Genomic DNA, 18,363 nt, shown 5'->3' with positions numbered 1-18,363 from the left:
ACTTATCCCAATCCACTCTTCCTAGATCCTTTCTTATTTCCATAAAATTGGCCTTTCTCCAATTTAGAATCTCAACTCGAGGACCAGACCTATCCTTATCCATAATTAGCTTAAAACTAATGACATTGTGGTCACTGGACCCAAAATGTTCATAGGTCATGTTTAACGAACCTTGTAGAGTTTTTCGAGGAGGTTACCAAGGAAGTAGATGAAGGAAAGGCTGTAGATGTTGTCTACATGGACTTTAGTAAGGCCTTTGACAAGGTCCCACATGGGAGGTTAGTTCAGAAGGTTCAGACACTTGGTATCCATGGAGAGGTTGTAAACTGGATTCAAAATTGGCTGTGTGGGAGAAGACAGAGAGTGGTAGTGGATGATTGCTTCTCAGACTGGAGGTCTGTGACTAGTGGTGTGCCTCAGGGATCTGTGCTGGGACCATTGTTGTTTGTTGTCTATATCAATGATTTGGATGATAATGTGGTGAATTGGATCAGCAAGTTTGCTGATGACACTAAGATTGGAGGCGTTGTGGACAGCGAGGAAGGCTTTCAAAGCTTGCAGAGGGATCTGGACCAACTGGAAAAATGGGCCAGAAAATGGCAGATGGAATTTAATGCGGAAAAGTGTGAGGTGTTACATTTTGGAAGGTCAAACCAAGGTAGGACATATACAGTAAATTGTAGGGCACTGAGGAGTGCGGAGGAACAAAGGGATCTGGGAGTTCAGATACATAATTCCCTGAAAGTGGCGTCACAGGTAGACAAGGTTGTAAAGAAAGCTTTTGGCATACTGGCCTTCATAAATCAAAGTATTGAGTATAAGAGTTGGGATGTTATGGTGAGGTTGTATAAGACATTGGTGAGGCCAACTTTGGAGTATTGTGTGCAGTTCTGGTCGCCTAACTACAGGAAGGATATCAGTAAGATTGAGGGAGTGCAGAGAAGATTTACTAGGATGTTGCTGGGTCTTAAGGAGTTGAGTTACAGGGAAAGATTAAACAGGTTAGGACATTATTCCTTGGAGCGTAGAAGAATGGGGAGAGATTTGATAGAAGTTTACAAAATTATGAGGGGTATAGACAGAGTAAATGCGAGTAGGCTCTTTCCACTTAGATTAGGAGAGATAAACACGAGAGAACATGGCTTTAGGGTGAAAGGGGAAAGGTTTAGGGGGAACATTAGGGGGAACTTCTTCACTCAGAGAGTGGTGAGAGTGTGGAACGAGCTACCATCTGACGTGGTAAATGCGGGCTCACTCTTAAGCTTTAAGAATAAATTGGATAGATACATGGATGGGAGAGGTCTGGAGGGTTATGGATTAGGTGCAGGTCAATGGGACTAGCGGAATAATATTTCGGCACAGACTAGAAGGGCCGAATGGCCTGTTTTCTGTGCTGTAGTGTTCTATGGTTCTAAGCAAAGACAGAGTATGAAAAGAGGCTGGCTGCTAATATAAAAAGAATCCAAAAGTCTTCTATAAGCATAAAAATAATATAAGGGTGGTAAAAGGAGGAGCAAAGCCATTTAGGAACCAAAAAGGGGAATTACACATGGTGGCAGGGAGTCTCCCAAAGTATTAAATCAATATTTTGCATCTGTCTTTACCAAAGAAGATGATGCTACTAAGGCCACGAGGAGGTAATTAATACACTAGGAGGATTTAAAATTGATGAGGAGGATGTTAGATAGGCTGTCTGTACTTAAAGTTTATAAAGCGCCAGGACCAGATGAGATGCATCCAAGGATACTGAGGGAAGTGAGAGGAAATTGCGATAATTTTCCAGTCTTCCTTAGGTTCGGGGGTGGCACCAAAGGGCTAGAAAATTGCAAATGTTATATCCTTGTTCAAAATAGGGTGTAAAGACAAGCCCAGCAACTACAGGCCAATCAGTTTAACTTCAGTGGTGGGGAAACTTCTAGAAACAATAATTCAGGACAAAATTAATACTCACACAGACAACTGTGAATTAATTAAGGAAAATCATGTTTGAAGAACTGACTGGAGTTTTTTTGACAAGTTAACAGAGAGGGTTGACAAGGGCAATGATGTTAATGTGGTGTACATGGACTTCCAAAAGGTATTTGATAAAGTGCCGCACAGCAGATTTGTGAGCAAAGTTATAGCTCATGGAATAAAAGTGGCAGTAGCAACATAGATAGGAAATTGGCTGAGCGACAGGAGAAAGAGAGTGATTAATGGATGTTTTTCAGCCTGGTGGAAGATTTGTAGTGGAATTCCCCAGGAGCCAGTTTTGGGACCTGTGATGACCATCACTTTAAGATCAGTTCAATTGAGTAGGGGTCACATGATTTGTTCAACCAATGTGCGGCTAGCGCGGGGGAATAAATTCGAGGGAGGGATTTCCTAGGAAAAGAAAATGGCTGTACGAGGGGCTGGCTGGAAACAAGCAGCCATGGAAGTTCTTGTGTAAATAAAGTTCATTTTGTTTGACTATGAAGCCTCCCAGAGCGTGTTTCTACAGGGTCCTTGCTCTTTCTGATATATATTAATGACCCAGGGCACAATTTCAAAATTTGTGGATGATACAAAACTTGGAAACATTATGAATTGTGAGGAGGGTAGTGTAGAACTTCAAAAGGGACATAGACAAGTTGGTGGAAGGGGCAGACAGATGACAGATGAAATTCAATGTGGAGAATTTTTGGTAGGTAGAACATCAAAAGACAATACAAAATAAAGGGTACAACTCTAAAGAGGGTGCAAGTGCAGAGAGACCTGGGTGTATATGGTTAGAAGTCACTGAAGGTGGCAAGGCAAGTTGAGACAGTGGTTAATAAAATATAGAGTATCCTAGGTTTTATTAATAGGGCATAGACTACACGAGCAAGGAGGTTATGTTGAATTTGTACAAGACACTAAGTTCAGCCTCAGCTGGAGTATTGCATCTGGTTCTGGACATCACATTTAGGAAATATATGAAGGCACTGGAGAGAGTGCAGAAAAAGATTCATGAGAATGGTTTTACGGATGAGGAACTTGAGTTATGAAGATAGATTGGAGAGGTTAGGATTGTTTTCCTTGAAGAAAAGGCGGCTGAGAGGAGACTTGACAGAGGTATTCAGAATCATGAAATGTCTGGACAGAGTGGATAGGGAGAAACTGTTCCTCCTCACGAAAGAATCGAGAATGAGAGGGCACAGATTTAAAATCATCAGCAAAAGAAGCAAAAGCGACAAGAGGGAAAACTTTTTCACATATCGAGTGGTTAAGGTCTGCAATGCACTGCCTGAGAGTGTGGTGGAGGCAGGTTCAATCAAGGTATTCAAAAGGGAATTAGACTGTTATCTGAAAAGGAAGGATGTGCAGGGTTACAGCGAGAAGGTGGAAAAATGGCACAAAGTGAATTGCTCATTCGGAGAGCTGGTGCAGACATGATGGGCTGCAACTATTCTGTGATTCTGAATATGACAGTAACATATGTGGATACTGCTACTTATCAATTAGATCCATCACACTGAACAGGAAGGTTCATTGGCACACCCACCTCCACTGAGTGTGCATGTTACTTCATTCTTCATCGTGAGATGTGATGGGCTGACACATCTATAGAATCTGACTGACTATAATTCCAAACCTGCATGATATGAAGTGAAGTAGAGAGGTCCAGGCTACACACTGATGGTGTTCCAAACTTGCCCTATGTGCTGGGCCAGGATCAGCATGACTGCCTGATGCATGCATCTGTAGTGTTAACGGAGGAACATCCTATGTCAAAGTCCCCTCTATGTGCAATTCCTATTCTACAAATGTCAGACCAGTCACTACAGCTGGAGTTGAACATTGTGTGTGGATGATTTACAAGGGGAAAGTTTTAAGCTGCTTGGTGGAACAAATGAGATCATAACCTACAAAAATTACCAGTATTAACTGCAGCAGCTTTTCCATATGCTGGTCACATGTTAGCTCATATCTGAGAATTATAACTTATATTTATATAGTGCCTTCAAACGTAATAAATCGGTCTAAGGCGCTTCAGAGGAGCATTATAAAACAAAGTGTGACACCGAGTCACATAAGGGGACATTAGATCAGACAGATTACATGTGACTTAAACACTCCTGGATAGGGAGGCAAATGTCAGTGGGAAAGGGAGAACTAAGGCTTGTTCCCAGCCCAAAGATCCTGGATGCATTTAACCTGTGCTGACGTGAATATCTTATATGGACAGCATTCGTAAGTAATTTTCCCTAGGGGATGATTGAAGTTACAGTTTATACACAGGTTGATGAAGATTGAAGAGTTAATATAAAACTTACCAGTTTTCTATAGTACGAGGAGCTGCTGCACTGCTGCGTCACTCCCATACAGAAACACGGCAGGCATCCTTCTCTGCCCTCTGCACTCAGGTAGAAGTGACCAGCTTTGCAAGTGTCACAGGTCTGGCCTTGCACATTAGGCTGTAATCAAAATGAAAATTACATATCTGCACTAAAATGACACTTAATGGAAATGGGTCACATCGTTCTGCAGTAAAACATTATAAATTATATAAACTGAAATTGGATTTAACCAGCAGCGCTCTGTAGGTAAATTTTTAGGTTTCTGACTTGAAGTGGCATAGCGTTAGAATTCTCACTTAAACCAGAATGTCAGTATGATCAATCTCAGCAGGAGTAACTAGGCTCCATTTTGCAGACAGTGCAGCTGGAGTTGAATGAAGTTTGAAAAAGGACCAGGTAGACAAGTGGAAATCCCAACATCAAACCAGAAGACTATGATATCAGGACTAGATTTTCATGAAGGAGTTCTTTACGACACTGATGCTCATCAGAGAGGATAAAATCACCTCGACCACTCAATACTCCTACCTTCACCCCCAGGTGATTTCATTCTGTTTCAAAGCCCTACTGAGGGGGATCCATTTGGTGATATGTTGAGGAACCACACCTATGACTATCTGTGAGAATAGACTACGTCTTATCTGCAGTGCAGTGAGGTGTATTGGTAGGCGGCAGCCACAAATTAATTTAATGCTTAAAATGAAGACATTCACTTTATTTGCATCCCTGCAACCCAATTTTCTCTCCTGAAACGGTTGACTAATTGCTAGAATGTGGCTTCACGGACACCTGTCACCCTCCGGTGCCTTGTCCAAGTGACTGTTATTCATGTGTGAGCTGCGACAGGGAGTGAAAACAGGCATCGCTGCCAAGGCCGGCCTCATTTGCATGTGATATCTGCCCCCGCGTGGACCCTGGAGAGTGATCAGCACGAACTCTGGCTGGTTCGTCCTTCCTAATCTCGAGACTTCAACTGTAGCACCCGAACCTGTAGCTGAGCCTGAAATGAAGCACCCACCCAAATATCAGTTCCCAAGCTGGAACCTCATGAAGTATCACAGCCCGACAGCGTCTTCACTGTATATTGTTGGACTGACAGGATCTTCTTTAAAATAGCTTCCCCATGGTTGTGAGACCAGACGCTTTTAGAATTTGCTGTGTTATACCCAAGGGAAATGTCTTTTAAAAATATGATTCTTTCCATCCCTACTCCCAAATGTAAAAATAAAATAATTATCCTACAATATAACTCAATTATATTTGACTACTTTGGTCAGGTGGTTTAGGAAAATCTCCAATGGTTGCTCTCCAATGGGTAGTATTCAATCATTACCTTGCATTGGCAGTGCCCAGTGGCATCACATTGGCCTCCAGTACTTCCTCTCCAATCACATGTACAGCCAGCTGCAAACACAGCAAATGAAACATTTCTGGTTTCATTCATAAACTGAGGAAAATCACAAAAGTTACCAGAAAGAAGATCCGAATTTTAACAGGCGCCTCAAGATCCACTATGGTGGGTCTCTCAGTGGGATGAGAGTTGCTCTTGCTATTGTAGAATGTGGACCCATCGCTGCACTCATCTCACTGTGTTGACTCTTCAGTATTGGCTAGCAGCTCCAGAGTCCCAGTGATGTTTGAGAAGAGCCCAATGCTGACCAGGAAACTGGTTGCCTCACTTAAAACAAAATAAATGCACTGGAGAAGGTTTAAGACGGAAGAATGACAAAGAAAAGTTGGAGAAGCTTAATCTCTGCTATCTGGAGAAAAGGTCTTAAATCACTTAAAGGTAAGTCAGGCCAGCTGGGCAAGGTTAGTTAAAAATATATTTAAAATAGATGTTAAGAAAGGCTTCTTAACTTAAGGAGTGAGAAGCATTTGGGGTAATCTACCAGGCAAGGTAGTAGACTCAAATACATGAGAAGGAAAAGTTAAGTTGTAATTGGCCTCTAGGCCTTGGCTCAGAGGTAGAATTCTCATCTCTGGGTCACAGGTTCAAGTTTCAATCCAGAGTCCTGTAATCTCAATCCATTTAGATAACATTCTGCTTTTTTATTCTTCTTGCCAATGTGGGGAACCTCATATTTTCCCATGGTATACTCCATCTGCCAAACTTTTTCCGCTCATTTAACCTATCTATATCCCTTTGCAGACTCCTTATGTTTTCTTCACAATTTACTCTCCTACCTATCTTTGTGTCATCAGCAAATTTAGCAATCACACATTCGGTCCTGTCATCCAAGTCATTGATGTAGATTGTAAATAGCTCAGGCCCAGCACTGATCTCAGTCACTCCACTAATTACAGCTTGCCTACTCAACCCATTTATCCCTACTCTTTAATCCTGTTAGCTAACCAATTCTCTATCTATGCTAATATGTGACCCCATGTACCATGAGCTCTTATTTTGTCTGATAACCTTTGATGTGGCACCTCATCAAATGTCTTTTGGAAATCCAAGTACATCACATCTACAGGTTCCCCTTTATCCATGTTGCTTGCTATTTCCTCAAAGGACTCTTAATAAATTAGTCAAACACGACGTCCCTTTCACAAAACCAAGTTGACTCTGCCTGATTGCATTAAGGTTTTCTAAGTGCCCAGCTATAACCTCCTTAATAATAGCTTCTAGTATTTTCTCTCTGACAGATGTCAAGCCTGTAGTTTCATGTTTTCTGTCTCCCTCCTTTCCTGAATGGAGGAATTACATTCACCATTTTCCAATCTAATAGGACCTTTTCAGAATCTAGGGAACTTTGAAAAATTAACCAATGTATCTAATATCTCCACAGGTATTTCTTTTCAGACCATAAGATGCAGGCCATCAAGTCCTGGGGACTTCTCAACCTTTAGTTCTAATAGTTTTCCTCAGTACTCTTTCCCTGTTGATTGTAATTGTTTTAAGTTCCTCCCTCCCTTTCACCTCTTGATTTACAGATATTTCTGGGGTGTTATTTGTGTCTTCTACAGTGAAGACAGACACAATATCTGTTCAATGCTTGCGTCATTTCCTTATTTCCCATTATTAATTCTCCAGACTCTCTCTTGAGGACCAAAACTCACCTTAGTTACTCTTTTCCTTTTTAAAAGAAACTCTTACTATTATATTTCTAGCTAGCTTTCTCTTATACTCTAATTTATCCCTCCTGTTTTTGAGTCATTCTTTGCTGGTTTTTAAATTCTATCCAATTTACCGTCCTAACACTGATCTTCATAAAATTGTATGCTTTTTCTTTTAATTTGACACTATCCTCAGCTTCCTTAGTTAGGCAATGGATGGTGCATCCTTCTCCTAGCATCTTTCTTTCATACTGGAATATATCTTTGCTGAGTGTTATTAAATATTTCCTTAAATATCTGCCACTGCATCTCTATGGACCTATCCTTAACCTTATTTCCCAATTCACTTTAGCCAGCCCTGTATTCATACCCTTGCAATTGTTTTTATTCAAGTTTAAAACACTCATCTTAGACCCACTCTTCCCTTCCTCAAACTGAATGCGAAATTCAATCATGTTAAAATCACTGTTACCAAGAGGCTCCTATACTATGAGGTCATCAATTAATCCTGTCTCATTACACATTACCAGGTCCAGAATAGCCTGCTCTCTGGTTGGCTTTAGAACATACTGCTCTAAGAAACTGTCCCTAAAACACTCTATGACCTCATCTTACAGGCTACCTTTGCCAACCTGATATGTCCAATCTATATGTAGAGTAAAATCACCCATGCTTATTGCCTAGCATTCTTATGAGCCCCCATTATTTCTTCCTGTATACGCTGTCCTACAGTGTAGTTACTTTTTAGGGCCCTATAAACTACTCCCACAAGTGACTTCTTACCTTTGCTATTTCTTATATCTACTCAAACTAATTCAACACCTTGATCTTTAAAACTAAGGTCATTTCTCACTCCTGTACAGATGCTGTCCTTAACAGAGCTACCCCACCACCTTTCCCTAGCTTCCTATCCTTTCAAATTGTCAAATGCTCTAGAATATTTAGGTCCCAGCTTTGGTCACCTTGCAGCCTCTGTAATGGCTACCAAACCATATGTATGTCACTTACATGGCGCCTAATCAACAAGGAATGGTAGCTTGGTGGTAATGTTAGTGGTCTAATAATCCAAAGACCAGGTCTAGTGTTCCAAGTCCCACCATGGCAGCCAGGGAATTAAATTCAATTTTGAAATAATTAGGAAGGCAAATAGAATGTTGACCTTAATTGCAAGGTGGCTGGAGTACACAAGTAGGGAAGTCTTGATACAACAATGCAAGACATTGGTGAGACCGCACCTACAGTACTTTGTACGTTTTTGATCAAGATGGATATACTTGCATTGGAAGCTGTCAGAATAGGTTTATTAGGCTGATTCCTGGGATGAAGGGGTTGTCTTAAGAGGAAAGGTTGAGCAGCTTGGGCCTATACAGATTGGAGTTAAGAAGAATGAGGTGATCTTATTGAAACATATAAGATTCTGAGGGGTCTTGATGGGGTAGATGTTGAGAGGATGCTTTCTCTCATAGGTGAATCTAGAATGAGGGGATCTCCTGTTTAAGATAGAGATGAAGAGGAATTTCTTCTCTCAGCAGGTCGCTGGAATATCAGCATATCTTTGGAATTCTCTTCCCCAGAGGGCAGTGGAGGCTGGGTCATTGAATATATCAAGGTTGAGTTAGACAGACTTTTGATTGACAAGGGAGTCAAGGGTTAGGGAGGACAGCCTGAAAAGTGGAGTTAAGACCACAATCACATCAGCCATGATCTTATCAAACAGTGGAGCAGGCTCGATGGGTCGAATGGACTACTCCTACTCTTACTGCTTATTATCATTTGATCTTCTGAAAGTTCATGTTTACCACATTCATGAATTATGCTGGTCAATCTTTGTTATCTCTATCAAAGAATTCAATAAGGTTAATTGAACATGACCTTCCTTTTGGAAATCCTTGATGACTAGTTTTATTCTCTTCTCCGTCTCTACTTGTTTTGTTAGTTTCCATTATCTTACTGATATTAAGCTAATTCATCAATAGTTACCTGTACTAATTTTATCTCCCTTTATGAAACTACGAACTATATTATCTGCGACTGGTCCTCCACTATGACTAATCCTTTTACTGCTGGATTTTTAAAACATGGATACTAGTACCTTTGCTATCCTCTGCCTGCCCTGAATATCAACGGGCATAACCCATCAGGACCTGGTGTTTTATCCTCAAATTTAATTTAATTTCAGCAGGTAGGGAAGGTGGAATTAATAGTCATAGTAATAATCACTATTAAGTTTAGGTACTTACTAGTGCAACTTTGTCCGTATAAGGGATTCCCAGTGTAACCTGGAGCACACCTGTAACAAGAATTACAAACAGAAATTAGAAATAATTCTTTATACAGGACGCAAAAGTGTTTACATTTGAACCTTTCTTGAACCCGCTGACAAAGGTCAAATTTACACTGGAATTTAATTCTGGTTTGAAGTCTGCAGGATAATTATACCCTCAGTTACATGAGCACCTCGGTTGTGTCAGTCAAGGGAACGTGGGTCAAAGTGTGATCCAGCCTCCAGTAAAATAATTATGAATCAATGGGAAGGCAATGGCAGCTGAAAGAGATCATGGGTTTTGGCAGATCTTTAAAAATGTGACCGAAGAATTTGCAATCTTGGAATTGGACACCATGCCTGTGGTGAAAGCAGTCCTTGGATACAAAGGAAAGGTGATCTGCCCCAGCAATTGCCTCCCTCTTGTCTAAAGCCCTCCTGATGGTCGTTAGCAAATTTTGATTGGTTTCTCTGTCTATCTATGCAAAAATTACTTCCTAAAAATATCAGAATGAGTTTTCAGCAGGCTGTGGTGAGCACAGGTGTAAAAGCAAAGCATCTACCCTGGTTCTCAGGAGCAACCACTGCATATATAGGGCTATGACTACACACTTACAATTATGTGGACAGTCTAGAGAAGCTGGGATTATTCTCCTTACAGCTAAGATGATTAGTGGGAGAGAGGTGTTCAAAATGATTAAAAGCTTTGATAGTTTCTCACTACTCCATTAACAGGAGGGTCAGTGACCAGAGGAACCAGGTTTAGGTCATTGACAAAAGAACAAGGGGGGATTTTTTTTACAAGGCGAGTTGTTAAGATCCGGAATGCACTGCCTGAAAGGCCGCTGGAAGCAAATTCAATAGTAACTTGCAAAATGGAAATGGAGATATATTTGAAAAGTAAAAAACTGCAGAACTATGGGACTAATTGGATACCTCTTTCAAAGAGCTGGCACAAGCACGATGAGCCGAATGGCCTCCTTCTGTGCTGTGTATTGTGTACTGTCACATAAGCAGGTAATTCTTGTGCCATTATCACAGTTGGCTTAGTTTTTGTTGAGCACACCTCTGTTGTCCTCTTGCCCAATAATTGTTCAACTGCAGTATTTGCACTTTTGACTTTACTTTCTGATGTATGTTTTGGTACACCACGTATCAATTATAAAACCACAGTCAACAATTAGTTGCAAACAACTATTGACCTTCAATTTACTTTCGAATAACCAGTGAGTCAGTGGGAGCATTCCAACGCTTCCGCACTAACTGATTTGACTCCAGTTACCGCCCCCTCCCAAAAAGAAACATGCTGTGTTGTTTAAAAGTTTAACAATCTTACTATTTATTGATTTTACACATTAATAAAAAGGCAGAAAATGATTGTTTTACTTAGACGAAGACATTACATATACACAACTGATGTAGAAACAAACACACACACACAAACACACACTAGAGCTGAGGGCAGCATCAGCAAACCTGCACCAACACTAACTAAAATCAACAGTGACAAAGTTCAGAGAGACCAAGGCAGCAAATCAGGCGGCTATTTATTATGAGAACTGGCAAAGCAAATTAAATAGCAGATCAGAATTACTGACAACTACGGGGCACCAAGGCCAGAGGTTAAGAATGGCAGGCAGATAAGATTACTGTTCTGACTACAAACCCTTGGTAAAGGTCTCCTCCTTCAAATATTTATTGTACAGCATTTGGATAAACGTCATCCAAATTTAGCCAAAATCATTCCACATAACAAGGCAAGGGAACACTGTCACTCAGTTGCATATACCAACACAGCGTCAATAGGAAATGCTACCAGGTTTCACAGGTCAGAGGCCAGGGTCCCCCCATGTAATCAGCTATGGCACTAACCTTTTATTTTAAAAATACTAACAGATTAATCTAACCCGCCACGTTTGAAGATTAATGTGATGATTCTTTTACTAAACACTTCACTCAGAACATTCCTTTGCATGTCGCTAAGAGGCTTGTGTCACATCAAAAGCATTGTCTACCCTGCGATCATTTCACGGTTACACTCAAATTAGAACCAAACCCTATTTTTTATTTCTAGCTGATATTTCACATTGGGACAATTTAACCTTCTTCTGTCATCAAAACGTAAGCACTGTACAAACCCACAATACTGTGCAACTTCTCATTCACGGTCACATGGGAACTTAAGCAGTGGTAGAAATCCAGATATTTTATGAAGTGTTAACGACTCAAGCCAAAGAGTGCTGCATTCCACCTCTGGGGTCTAGTCCTCACCCCAAGGCAAGAACAACATGTGAATCAGCTTTTGAAAATGTCCCTGTTACAAGGTACAAGAGGACTGCAGTGGTACAGTAATTTATGTTTTAATGTCCTCTCTCATTTTAAGCCTTCCTTCTATAAAATATTTGTTTTGGAATTTTCTCTGCAGTTTCACATCTGTCAGACAGTCCTTGACATTTACTTCATTTTGTCTGACAGTGCTCCTGTGAAGTGCCTTGGAATGCTTTCATTAAAGACACTATATAAATTCAAACCTGTTGTTGTTACTTGACTGGTTTTATTTGAAGTTGCCCGCCTTGCCCAAGATATTTTGTTAGGGAGCTCAGTCACAGTCTTGGTGTGATGAATTAAGCAAAGGGCAAACTGGATTCCTGCAATGCCCCCTCAATATCTGGCTACTGAATGGGGAAGCCATAGTGCTGCAAGGCGGCCCAGACAGAATGGGCTGCTGATAAAGGAGTCCTGAAAGTAGAAATGTTTGAGTACTGAGAGTTTACAAGCCAGTTCTTTCGGCACTGCTGGAAACCTTGTGGTTTTCAACTGGAGCTGAACTTGTAAAAATCTGTCTCCATCACATCAAAGCAACCAACTGGTTTCAATGTGTCCTAATGTAATACTAAACTAGCTCTTTCATGGTGATATACAGCTGAGGGCTGTGCATAAGTTATGCTATGGCTAGCAGCATGAGGGGTTAAATGCTTCTTATTCATGGGGCTTCTGATAATTCACTTAAGTGTCAGCCATAACTCAATGGTATCACTCTGACCTGGGAGTCAAAAAGGCTGTTGGTTCAAATCATACTTCCAAGACTTGAGCGGATCACCTATAGGCTGGCACTTCTATGTAGTCCTGTCAGAGGTGACATCTTTCGATGAGATGGTGAACCAGTTCAGGTAGACATAAAAGCATTCATTGACGAAGGGGGGGCGGGAGGGCAATTCTCCAGGTGGCCTGTCTAACATCGCTCAAATTTATTAACAAGTCATTGGTCTCACTGCTGTCTGTGTCTAGGTACTGATTATGACCAACCAGTCACTCAAGTAATAACAATATTTGCCCACATAACAGTGACTGTATTTCAGAAGCAATTCTTTGGCTGTGATACACTTTGGGACATCCTGAAGATATGCACTTCCCTATTAAACTGAAAGCTTTTTCTATGATCCCATCCCCTGGAATTATCCGGACAGCAGACACTGGAATAAATGGATCAAGTGTGCAAGATCATAAAACAAAATAGGCACCACGACTGTGAACAAACTGTGCTGGCCATATCACACTTATAAAAATATAGTAATATTTTCTGATTCAATACAACCAACCCCAGCAGAAGGCTGGTTTGTAAACTTCCCGTGACTCCTCCTTACGTACAATTTGAGTTGACCAGAAGAATCCTAGCAAAGCATTTGATTGGCTAACTGCCAGCGTCTACTGGACACCAATGCCACTAGAGGATGGAAAGTTGTGGTAATAGCCCTATTGTATTAAGTGTAGAAATACTAGCTTTCTTAATGCCCATTCTCTAAGTTAACCTGACTGCCATAAACAATTTACAGGTAAATATATTGAAAGAAAAATAGTCCAATACTTAAATAATGTAGCAAATATTGGACCTGACCTGGTTCAGGACTGTAACAATCAAAGCAAGGAAGACAAAACAAAGGCATGCTACAGGAAAGGATAAGCAATGTGCAAGTTCTCACAGCTTAACTATAATGCTCGTTTTTTTTTGTATATATGAACGCACACACAGAGACACTTAAAGCTTTGTTCACACATAAAGCCACCTGCACCCAAAAGTAATGGGAATAGCTTGAAGTCGAACTAACCCAGCACAGCACCTCTTCCCAAAAGGATGTGAAAGGGATTGTGGAAACAGAATTACAAGCGCACCAGCTGGCTTGTGCATCATGGGAATCTTACCTTGCGAGTCTGTGGCCTATCGTAACCATTTCTGTATGGCCAACCAGAACAATTCTTGTGCCAAACTAAAGGCCTGAACCTATAAACACTTCATTACATAAATTGCATTAAAACACCCAAAACAGTGAGGTCTTAAATTAGGTAAAAATATTAGAAGCATTCATACTACACTTACCAAAATAATAATACACTTTAACAAACTATTCCTCAGCATCTTCAACAGAAAGATGCGCGATTATTTTAAGGACACTTATGATTAACTAAGTCCTGATTATGGCCAGCCAGTCATCTCTCATTGATGATCAGATTCAAGCAACTATTGGATAATCATATTACCCCATAGCTTCCAACTTACTAAATAAGAAAATAGAGAATAGAGAATGGGGTATAGTGAGAATATCCAAACATACTGTACCCTGAATAACAAGAATGTCCAAACACATTGTACCCTGAATGGCAAGAAAGTCCAAGCGTACTGTACCTAGAGTGCCTTAAGCTTTAACCGACAGCTAGGATTGTTTGTCCGAGAGGCACTTACAAGACCACTGCTCCCCTGCAGTTACTGGAAAAAATAGTAATGGGCACAGATGCATTGATTTTGAGGTAATGTCAGTGCATGTGAACATCCCACGTTTAGGTGCTGGGCTTGGAACTTGCTGTGAATTTGAACAAAATTCCCTTTGAATTTCCCATCACAAGAAAGGCATCGTCCTGCCCAATACAAACTGGGGACAAGCTGAAAGTCATATGCAGTGCCAGACCTTCCAGAGTCTACTGCTGTACACTGATAAGGATCAGGGTGCATATATTCTCCTACTGAGGGCAGGGCAAGCTGCACTGGCGATAGATGAGCTCTTATTAGTCTACCATCTCATGGATACAGCAGTTCAAAGGCTACTCGAAGGGTACAGGGTTGTAGTGGGGGCAGAGAAGAGAGCAAGACAGTGGAATTAGTTTTGGATTGCTCCATTAATAAGCCAGTAACACAATGGGCTGAATGGTCTCTTTGTGCTGTAATTGCTTATGGTTTACTATTGAGCAGTGTGTATATATTTATGGGATACAGAAAATATTTGCTTCAACATGACATATAGTGAAGCCTTAATTTTTAACATTGGCATTACTGTTCCCTTCTCTGGGTTCACTAAGACGCAAACATACTCAGATAATGATCACAGAAGATGATAAATAATGACCTGTTTATCTTCTGAAGAGAATTTTATTTGTATTCTTAGAATTAATTCCAATATTGAAAACATTTCAAAAAGTCTAAGTTCGGGCAGCATTGAAGAGCCAAAGGCACATAATTTAATTTGTAAAAATGTAGTACCTCACCTGTCCAATGCAAATGTTTTCACACCTAATCATTGCATCCTGTAAATTTATAGTACAGAATGTCACTTAATCATCTGGAAGGATACAGGATGTTGAAGAGCAGAATAATCGTGGTGAGCCAATGAGAGGCTGACTATCGTGGTACCTCAGGTAGATGCAGGAACCCAGAATTATGACAGTGAGTTGCCTTTACTTAACAAAGCAAACCTGTCAAAACTCAGGAGTGACAAGCATCCATTTTAGATAAATCATTGCCTATTTTGCTGCATCACACTTCAAAAATATAAATGCTAGCCCTACAGCACACTTGAGAATCAGAGATTTCACCAACGCTCCTTTGATGTTGACAGTTGTCACCTGGACAGAATGATTAATGGTCAACTTGCAAATCCAATAAGAGGGAATATTTTCCTCAGTGTTGTAATAAAATTATTACAAATAAAATAAAATTAGATTCTTTTCAAAATTTTTTGTGAAACAGTGGACAGAATTTAATGCCCTCCCCCAAGGCAGGTTTGGAGGTGAGAGGGATTTAATCAGGTGGTGGGGAGGGTGGTGGGTGTGGACCCTGCCACCTTTCTGCCACTGCTGATTAAGTTCAAGGTGGGGAGGTTTGTGGATGGCCTTCCCACCCCACTGCCAATTAATGCCCACTTAAGGGCCTCATTCCACCACCGCTAGCAGCAAATGAGGGAGTCACTATGCAGGAAACCTATTTGGGCTCTTAGTAACAGCCACCCCCTGCTCTTGCTGCTGACCCTCCTCCAGCCACCTCCCTCACAATCCCCACCTTGCGACTCCCATTACACCCTCACTCACCTTCGGCCTAGGGTTCCTCAGCTTTCCTGGACTCCTCTCTGGGTGCATTACCAACAGCAGCCACCGCTTCAGCTGACTGCCTGCAACGCACAGCTTCCGGCCTCTGATTGGCTGGCAGTACATGGGAGACCGGGATTTCCATCCCCGGCGGTCCCTGATCCCAGGAAAGGCCCACCGCTGACCATTTGAGTCCCTAAGAGGCACCTAATGCAGCGGTCCTTCCTGACAAGTGGTGGTACAGGGCTCTCGGTGGCTCTCCCGCCCAGTCAGCGGCGTTAAATACTACCCAGTATCTGAGTAATTTGAATGTTTGGGAGGATCCGGTGCCAATGGATCCCAAAGCTCTCCATCACTGGGACTTTCCTTGCCTCATGTCTGGGTCTGAACAAACTGATAGAGATTGATTGCTGTGATTAGCATTATCATTGGATCCTGTGACGACCAGCAGGGTTGAAGACAAACTAGATGGGGCTTGCTCTCTCTTTATCTAGCAATTCCTATGTTCTCACATATACTTAAAAGGAGCATCCAAACTGTGGCAGTTGGATACCGAACTTTGGCAATCGATCGTGAAGCCAAGCTAGCTCAGTTTTATTTGTTGGTTTGGCCTATTTCAACGTTGTGGGCCTTGGGGTTTGGAAATGGCTGTTTACAGTGTCATTGATGATGTCCTAAATCAGGACACCAAGTTCGGTAAGCACCAGCAATATAAGATACATACAAATTAATGGGGCATGGATGTAAACTTTACTTGAGTCTTACAAGACTCCATGATATGCACCTATGTAGCTCACAAAAACAAAACAAAATTCTTGAACAGTGGTGTAGCCAGTAATATCAATAAGCTCCATTCTCAATGCATAGCCACTCTAGATAGGAATATGGATCAAAGATAAGGCTCTAGCACTCAGGCTAATTCTGTGATCCATCCTCCAGCCTAGTGGAGCTCAGTTCTTGAAGCGCTTGTACCTTGGAAAATGATAGCTCAGCTAACAACATATGGCAACCTAGAGTGAAACCATAGAGTCAGAACAATGATGTTTAGCTGTAGAGAAATCACAGAACACTAAACTAAACCTGCACAAAGCAGGTTGTGAAAATGGTGGCTGATATCATTATGAATCTTAATTATCATAAAAGGAGAAGCACAAAATCATTTTTAAAACGTCAACATAAACACAATATATAAATAATTACTTAAATAGCAGCTACAAGCTCGACACAATTTAAAAATACAACTGCTTCTGTTTTTTAAGCTTTGTAATCATTGTCCAGGAGGTACAATAGCTGAGAAGAGAGCAGAACGTGTGGCACCAAAAACAGAATGGAGGGAAGGCATTTCCTGTCTGTTACTAGGCAGGAGTGGTTATTCATTGCTGTTTCTCCAGCTTTATGGAGCCATACGATTGTCCGGAAATGTTTATTAAGTTCACATAATCTCCACAGCAAATGACCAATGGTGATTTAGATCTGTTGAAAGTGAACATAAGTAGAGCCAACTTTAAAAAAAACTGCCAGGAACGCCGTTTTTATTGGTAGTTGAACTATATGCTTTAGCCTAATATTTCAAGTCAGTTGTCTGTTGGCAACTTATTTTGACTCCATCCTTCAACAAGAAGTCACAAGCGGTACCTACTGAGAGATCACCAATTGCTGGCTTTGGTTCACTTTGCTCTAGTTCACCAGTGCATGTACGGTGTCCATTAACTTCCAGCCAAACTGTTCGGAAAAGGATTCCACCCTTCAAAGAAGTGTACCAGATTAATTTCCTTTTGCCAGTTTGCTTTGCCATCACCTTTTAATGTTCCACTTGGAATGAAAACTCTTTGTGGGAATGAGATGCTGAGTACTTAGCAACAGCAGTGAGCATTATACTTCCTATTCCTTCACAAGATAGCCCACGATTGAAAGCTGTAACAGAGTTATTTAACTTTGTATAAATCATTGCTAAAACCATGGTCAGGTCAATGCTCTTCTCCACCTTGCTGCATAAAACCAGTCTCATTCTCAGTAATATCTTAACTTTTTAATGAAAGGCAAACGAAATGAGAGAAACCCTCAAAAAAGGCCTTTAAAAAGCTCCAGATTTGATAAAGACCCAAGAGGCATAAAGAGAGAGAGCTCTTTCCATCGAGGATGTAAACTATCACATATACAGCTAAATTTCTGCAACGATATGAGAGGATTTGTACTGATTGCTGAAATAATTTCTCACACCGAGATATCACCAGTTTTTCATTGTTAATGAGCAACATGGAGATTTAATTCATCCATTATAAACTAACACCTTGTAAAAACATTTTCATCCTGTTCTTCCCTGGGCTATGGGCTCACTTAGGCTGCAAAGCAGATTACAAGTTTCCCCATACCACACTTCATGTGGAA

At 41.0% G+C, this 18,363-nt stretch overlaps 1 protein-coding gene across 1 annotated transcript in view; it reads right to left on the bottom strand.

The window, feature by feature from the left end:
• Positions 1–18,363, bottom strand: part of hspg2 (heparan sulfate proteoglycan 2) — a 524,258-nt gene that overhangs the window by 221,063 nt on the left and 284,832 nt on the right. Inside the window, exons 30-32 of the mRNA XM_078558280.1 lie at positions 9,602–9,651; positions 5,635–5,705; positions 4,278–4,418 (exon numbers count right to left, since the gene is read on the bottom strand). Of these exons, the coding sequence (XP_078414406.1) occupies positions 4,278–4,418; positions 5,635–5,705; positions 9,602–9,651 (262 nt within the window). The remainder of the gene's footprint in view (positions 1–4,277; positions 4,419–5,634; positions 5,706–9,601; positions 9,652–18,363) is intronic.

This window comes from Cetorhinus maximus, chromosome 15, assembly GCF_964194155.1.
Source record: "Cetorhinus maximus chromosome 15, sCetMax3.hap1.1, whole genome shotgun sequence".
Lineage (NCBI taxonomy): Eukaryota > Metazoa > Chordata > Chondrichthyes > Lamniformes > Cetorhinidae > Cetorhinus > Cetorhinus maximus.
Note: the sequence above shows the minus strand (reverse complement) of the source record. Positions and strands in the feature narration are given on the sequence as shown.